The sequence below is a fragment of the Tupaia chinensis genome, unplaced genomic scaffold, assembly GCF_000334495.1.
Source record: "Tupaia chinensis unplaced genomic scaffold, TupChi_1.0 Scaffold000574_1, whole genome shotgun sequence".
Classification (NCBI taxonomy): domain Eukaryota; kingdom Metazoa; phylum Chordata; class Mammalia; order Scandentia; family Tupaiidae; genus Tupaia; species Tupaia belangeri.
In genome coordinates this window covers 3,360,840-3,368,083 of record NW_006160088.1, presented here as the reverse complement: position 1 = coordinate 3,368,083, position 7,244 = coordinate 3,360,840, and the positions used below count along the sequence as shown (strand labels likewise).

Sequence of the window (7,244 nt, the reverse complement as noted above, 5' to 3'; positions counted from 1 at the left end):
GCTGGGAAAACCGTGGCATGCACTGCGACACGCTACCGTCATTACATGTAAATGCTTCAAAATCATCCTTCCCGGCCCCGGAGACATGTGGACCACCATCAGAGGAGCTTCTTTGCATGAAGAGCTCATTTGGGGTCTCCCTAGTGGAAGGGACACAGACTGCCTTCCTCCAGACACGAGTGTCCCTGACCGAGAGATGATATGACAGGAGTGGGGCATCACCCTGCATGAGTGGACCAGACCCGGTGACGCTCTCCCCAGAGCCTCCAATGACAGCAGCCCGGCAGATCTGGGAGTCCTCTGGAAATGGGGGCTCTGAAACCTATGAATGAAAATTCTCTTGTTCCCTAAAGTCTTTAAGGACAGAGAATGGAGTCCTCCTCCACATCCCTCAATCCCCCACCAGAACCACCCACCAGAACCACTCAGGGCCTTCCTTTGTCCTGACCCCAGAGGCAGGACGAGAGGCAGAGCAAAATCTAGGAGCTTGGAGAACCCGCCCCCTGCAGACCGGCCCAGCCTCCCCTGCAGACTGACCCAGCCTCTCCCTACCCACAGGGCTCCCGGCAGGGCACTTCTAAGCTCTGAGGCTTGCCATTGCTTGCTGTGTGTCTCTGCCTGCAGCCTCCATGCTACCAGGCCTCCAGCCTGTCCTCGGGCCTGTCTCCCAGCCCTGATGCGCCTGGCACCAGGAGTCGGACACGGAAGGAGCTGCTCTGTTCTCTGCTGGAACCAAGCTCAACTCAACCAAGCTCAACTGGGCTCAGAGCAGGTCAGTGGGCCGAAGGGATCTGAGAGGAGAGGGGCATGTCTGCACAGGGAATGCTCAGGCCCACCACCAGCTCCGGTTCTGGCTGTCCTTCCACTTCCCTTAGTGACCCGGGACAAGTGTCCCCTCTCCCCCATCCCCAACACCCCCACTCTGTTTCCTGAAAAGAGGAGGTTTGGCCCCAGTTACCTGTGGAGACCCTCCCAGCTCAGCCCCTGAGAGCAATGCCGAGGGGAGGCCGGGGATCACGCCCTTCTCTGAGCAGACCAGCCCTGGGTCCCGGCTGAGCAGGCCCTGCCCCCACGTACCTGCAGGCTGGCCCTCTGGCCTGGACGTGGCCCCGTTCTCCAGTTTCTCCTTCACTCTGCGGGTGGCCTCCTTGATGAGCTGTTCCCGCAGACTCGGAAATTCAGGAAACCTCCGGGCCTGCTGTTCTCGCTGGACTCTCAGCAGGGACTCCAGGTGTGTGCGCTTCTGAGCTGAGATGCCCTTTGCCTCCTAGGGAGGACCGAAGGTCACCTTGGAGACAGGGCTCCCTTCCTTCCCCTTCCCTAAGCCCTCTCACCTGCTGCTGCTGGCCCGGGAGTCCCTGCCATCAAAGTCCGGTGCTTTGAGGGAAGGAGTAGGGATAGGAAAGGAGAATCGGAGTAGGAGGGTGGCTCCGGGTGTTGCTGAATGTGTGATTGTTTAGGAGTTGGGAGCCCTGGGGACCAGGTGACACGGTGGCTGGGCAAAGGACTCCCACATGGCTGACTGGTTGAGTCCCAGACCTGGAGACTTGTCTACCCACTTCCACTTCCTCTCCCTCTCCCTCTCCCTCTCTCTCCTCTCCCTCTCTGGTGAACACAATGTGCCCTATAGCAAATTTTTTAAACTAATAATAATAAATAAAATTTGAACAAATAAATCATCTGTTTTAAGTGTTGGAAGTGTGCACAGCAGGATAACACCATCCCGTCCTCATCACAGCAGAAGGGACTCCGTGGAACACACTTTTCCACCACCCAGCTTATCCTGGGGGAGATCACGCATGCTCGCTTCTGTACCCTCAGGCCCTACCATTATGCCCGACGCGTTGCCCACGGCTAACCACGTCTGCAAAGCCAAACTGCAATCAACAAAAGCCCTGCCATTGCCTACTGGAAGTTGCCTGTGCTTCGACCTCTGTCCAGAGCCCTTGGAAGGTCATGGGTGGTAACTGAATTGAAGAGGAGGATTTAATCAAGGTTAGAAAGAAATGTTTTAATCAAGTCTGAACATCGGGCTGGCAGATGGCATGGTGGTTAAGGCGCTGGACTGCCGCATGGCTGACTATGGTGCAAGTCCCAGACCTGTTGGCTCTCTCTCACTCTCTCTGTCTCTCTGTCTCTCTCTGGTCAAACTGAAGAAGAAAAAGAAGAAATAATTTTTTTTAAAAGAAAGTCTGGGGACCAGCAGTTAGCGTAATGGCTATGTCACTAGACTCCCATGTAGTCGACCACGGTTCGCATCCCGGACCCGGTGGCTTAAAACTCATGCCGGGCACATGTGCATGGAGTGAGGAAGATCCCAAGAGGAGAATGGAGGAGAAGGGATTGTGGCATGACCATCCCCCCTGGGGGGTGATTTCTCGTTTTCTGTCTCTCTGTCTCTGTCTGTCTGGCGAGCACATGCACCCTATAGCAAAAAAAAAAAAAAAAAAAAAATATCTCTCCAAAATAAAAAAAGAAAGTCTGAACAGAGGGTCAAAGTTCAGCAGTAGGTCAAACAACCAAAGATGAGTGAGCATGCTCACCAAATTGCTAACCTAGGTGTCAACTGTCCCTAACGTACTCTAGACCTGAGGTATTTGGCGATTTTAATAACAAGGTGCATTTTTACTTAATGGTAGAGTTCGTCGGTGCCTCCAGCAATAATGCGCACGCTCTGGTTAAACACAACAGCGTTCAATACCAAGTGGTCCCAGACACAGCGTCAGGTGCCTGCCTGTCCACGGCCACCTGCTGAGCGGGCATGGCCACGTGGCCGGAGATGAGGGATGTGAAATGGCACTGACCCAAGGAAGACCCACCCGGAGACCAGAGGGAGCCAGCTAAATTCCCTCTGTCAGAAAACTTCATTAGATACAGAAGGAAGTGAGTGACGAGTGGAGAAGCGCGTGGCAGGACTCAGGGTGGCATCCCTGGCCAGGAAGTGCCCGTCGTGAGACACCATCGGAGGACACAGAGAGGAGATACCGTGCTGCGAGGTGAGAGGCGTAGGGTTCCCTCCCTGGACACCGAAGGGCCCAGTGGGAACAGGCGGGATGAGTGAGTCAGCAACACGCATTTGTCGGCCTGAGGACACCCGGGGTCTTAGTGGCAGCTCTCGGTCCTTAGAGCAGTGGCCCTGCAACTCACCGTCTTTATCCCCAGGCTTTCCAGTTTCTCTTCCAGGGTGTCCTCCAGGATCGGCCTGAACTGCTTCAGCAAGGTGGGGTTTCGCCTCAGCGCTGCCAGCACCTTCTGCTGCTCGCCCCCGGAACTCTCCAGTTCTAGCACAAGACAATCACCCAGCTCAACCTGGGCACCCGAGGCCGCCATTCCCAGAGCCCCACGTGCCCTTCAGACCTGGCACCACCGGCGACACCCATCTTGGGCCAGAGAGCCGGGGCTACTGAGCCCTCCAGAGTGTCCATTCCCAGGTCGGAAGGCAGAGTGACTCTGGGAGTCCTGGACTCTCCGCCTGCCTGTAGCACTCTACCCCACCTGTCTAGACCCTCAAGATCTGGGCTCAGTCAGTCCTGCCGGAGGTCAGGACTATGAGGCCTGTACTCAAGTGCCAAAGGAAGCTTGCTCCCTGGGCTCCATTCTGACCCGATTCCAGGTGCTCCTGCTGCCAGTTCCAGCCTAACCCTAGCCCCTACCTGACACCCTGGCCCCACTGCCAGCCGGGCTCCATTCTGATGTAAAGGACAAATTAGTGCACCAGAAAGATGGTCCCTGCTCCTCCCCGTGTGCTGTCTAGACCAGGGTTCTCCCTCCAGCTGCCCCACACATCAGAATCCCCTGGGCATGCCTTCTGGTCCCATCACCCAGAGAGTGATTCCACATGCCCAGCTGATGCTGAGCCAAAGACCTCGCTTTCAGAAACAGTGACCCGGGAGTAATGGGAGATGCAATCACAGCAGGTCTGGTGTGCTCGGGTCAGTGTGGGGCTCTGGGAACGGCGGCCTCGGGGACCCAGATGAGTTTGGAAGGCCCCTCTCAGAAGTGCTCGGGTCAGTGTGGGGCTCCTGTGGTAAGAGCTGGACTGAGCCCGTGAGCCACTCAACGGACTTCACTGAACAAACAGGGGAGGGCGAGCAGGCCGGGCTGGTGCTGGGAACCAGACCTCCAGCTCCTACCCACAGGTGCCCTCCGTCAAGGCTGCAGACCTCAGCCCCGGCTGCCTGTGGGAACCACCCGGGCCTGTTACATCAGAATCTCCGAGGGTGGGTCCCCATCTTTGATATTTGCTTTTTAAACTTCCCAGATAGTCTAATGAACTGCAAGGCCTGAGAACCAACTCTTCTAGGCCAATGGCCCACAAGCCTGAGCCACTGCGCCGGAATCACCTGGAACCTTGTGAGAGAAGCAGACCCTTAGCGCCCACTCCAAACCTGCTGACTCAGCAGTTCTGCAGGAGGACCCCAGTGTCTGTGGGCAGCCTTCCCCGCCCTCAGAGACTCTGCTGGATAAAGTTTGCTCCAGGGCATGAGCCTCAACATGGGCTGCACCTTGGGATTACCTGGATAGCTGTACCTGCTGCTGATGCCTGGGCCCCACCTCACCGTGTTCTGCTTCAGGTAGTCTGGGGGGTGGCATGGTCCTTCCAGTAGTTACAAGTTCCCTGGGTGATTCCTTTTTTTTAATTACCTTTATTTTAACCTTATTTGTTATTATTATCTTCCAGTTTGGTCAGAGAGAGAGGGGGAAAGTGAGAAAGCAAGCCACCAGGTCCAGAACTTGAACCATGGTCGGCCCTATGGGAGTCCAATGCCTTTAACCACCATGCCACCTGCTGGGTTCCCTGGGTGATTCTTAATGTGCAGCCTGGTGTAGAAAGTCACTGGGGTCGCAGTGGCTCTCAGAGTTGAGCAAAGATCAGAACACCGACCCAGCCACCGTGGCACAATGTAGCATCACTCCGCAGTGCTGGAAGTTTTATGGCAATGACAGTTGGGGTCAGGGTCAATGTGAGAAAAACACCAGGCATGCACTCGGGCACCCAGGGTCACGAGGAGCTAAAGGGCTGGGGACGGGGTTCATGGTATGGCTGAACTCGCTTGTGGGTGCTTTCTCTGTAGCAAAAAAAAAAATAAAGTGAAGTACCCTGTGATGGACTGAGGTGACACTCATAAAACCCTTTCCAGGGGTGCCTGCAGGCAACCTGGGATGCCACAGCACAGCCTGCAGGCACAGACAGGCCCGTCTCTGCGGGTCCCATGCACTCTGGTCTTTCTGGAGAGCATCCCGTCTCTGCACCTGGGAGCTCCTTGCAGTCCAGGAGCCTCTCTCTTTTGTTTCTTTGTCTTCTTAGACCCTGGCTACCTCTGGCCGAGAGTTCTGTGGGTAGAATCTGTCACTGAGCAGGGTGAAGAGACAGCAGGTACCAGGGCCAGCAGATGGCCTAGTAGTTATGGTGCTGGACTCCCACATCACCAGCAGCGGTTCAAGTCCTGGACCTGGCAGCTTGAAAATCACACCAGGCACACGTGGGTGCGTGTCCAAGATCCCAGAAGGAGACTGGAGGAGACGAGATTGCAGAGTGGCCATCCCCCCTAGGGTGACTCTCACGTTCCCTCTCACTGTCTCTCTCTCCGGTGAGTGTATGTGCCCTATGACAAAACCCTCTTTACCCAGTGCCCCAAAGATGGAGCCAGAGCACACTCACGCACATTAACAAGGCCCTGCGGATCCACTGACCACACTCACAACGCAGCAGGAGCCAGCCAAGGCCGTCGGCGAGCCAACGCAGTGAGCTCTATACCAGGGACAGAGGGAGTGGGGAGGGGAGCCGAACACTGGCTCGGCCACCTGCTAGCTTTGTGACTGGGCAAATCACTGACCCTCTCTGAGCACGGGTTTTTCTACCCGTGAACCTGCAGATCGCATGTTCTTTGCTGCGTGTAATATGTCTGGCACCTGCGGGTGCCTAAGAATAACGCCTTCATGTCCCTAGTCCCCTCCGCCACACCGCAGGGGTGCAGACACAGCTTAGAGACAGACTAAATGATGAAGAGGATAGCATAGCTGCTCTGCACACTGCACACCCGGGAGAAAAGTACAGCCCCACCTTCCTCGGGAGAGTCCTCCTCCGTGTCCACAGGCTTCGGCACCTCCCGGATCTCTGGAGAGAGAAGGAACGGTCAGCGGCTCCCCTCCCATGCCCTGGACCCCATCCACGGTTCAGAGCAAAGAGCCGGACCTCGGTGAGCACTGGCCAGAAAGATCAAGCCCCCTGGTCAGTCCGTCTTTACCGGAGGGAGGCCGGGTGGAGCCGTGCCCCAGTCACAGACGCTGAGGCGCAGACACCAAGTTCACAGCCCGGCTCAGGTCCTTGGACCTCTCTAACCCTCGTCGCCTCGTCTAGAAAGAGAGGACAACAACCCCACCCACGTTCAATCCTGGGGACACCGTAATGAGAGGGCCGAGTACAGGCCCCAGCTGTCCATGGTACTGGCCTGGGACCAGCCTGCCGGAAGGCCAGGGCCTCGGGAATAGCACCTCCCTGGGCTGGCTGCAAGGTGGAGGGAGAAAGGTCTAGCCCACAGGCAAGGAACGGCAGGAAATGTGGGTTTGCAAGAAAAGGAAAGGGTGACTGAAGGCCCAGGCCGGGGAGCTGGGCAGAGAACGAAGGAGCAGGCCAAGGTGCATCTGCCCATAGACTACAGCGACTGTGCTCCGTAAACACAGACGACACTGGGACCAAGGTCAAGGTCACTGGCAACCCTGAGCCCTGCCCCAGGCATGATGAATTAGCCTGAGCCCAGTCCTGAGCCCCCTCCATTCACCACAGCCCCAGGGCCCACGCCCACCCCACCGCCGTCCCTCTACGGAGAAGGCCAGCCTAGCAGGGCACCCTGCCCGCTGCGGGGAAAGCCTCCAGGGCCAATACCAGCCAGGCCGGAGCCCCACCTGTGCCAGGAGCCCCCTCCCCCGCCCCAGGCATGATGAATTAGCCTGAGCCCAGTCCTGAGCCCCCTCCATTCACCACAGCCCCAGGGCCCACGCCCACCCCACCGCCGTCCCTCTACGGAGAAGGCCAGCCTAGCAGGGCACCCTGCCCGCTGCGGGGAAAGCCTCCAGGGCCAATACCAGCCAGGCCGGAGCCCCACCTGTGCCAGGAGCCCCCTCCCCCACGCCCTGGAGAGCCCAGCACATGTCCCACGGCTGCCATCACCCATCCTCGACCCAGAAATTGTGGGGTGGGGAGTGACAGGGAGAACGACCACAGGCGACAGCCAAGATGGCTC

General features: G+C 57.4%; 1 protein-coding gene across 1 annotated transcript in view; it reads right to left on the bottom strand.

The window, feature by feature from the left end:
- Nucleotides 1–7,244, bottom strand: part of DZIP1L (DAZ interacting zinc finger protein 1 like) — a 52,677-nt gene that overhangs the window by 10,489 nt on the left and 34,944 nt on the right. The window contains exons 11-13 of the mRNA XM_027775572.1: nucleotides 6,065–6,118; nucleotides 3,148–3,281; nucleotides 1,078–1,267 (exon numbers count right to left, since the gene is read on the bottom strand). Coding sequence (XP_027631373.1) covers nucleotides 1,078–1,267; nucleotides 3,148–3,281; nucleotides 6,065–6,118 — 378 coding nt within the window. The remainder of the gene's footprint in view (nucleotides 1–1,077; nucleotides 1,268–3,147; nucleotides 3,282–6,064; nucleotides 6,119–7,244) is intronic.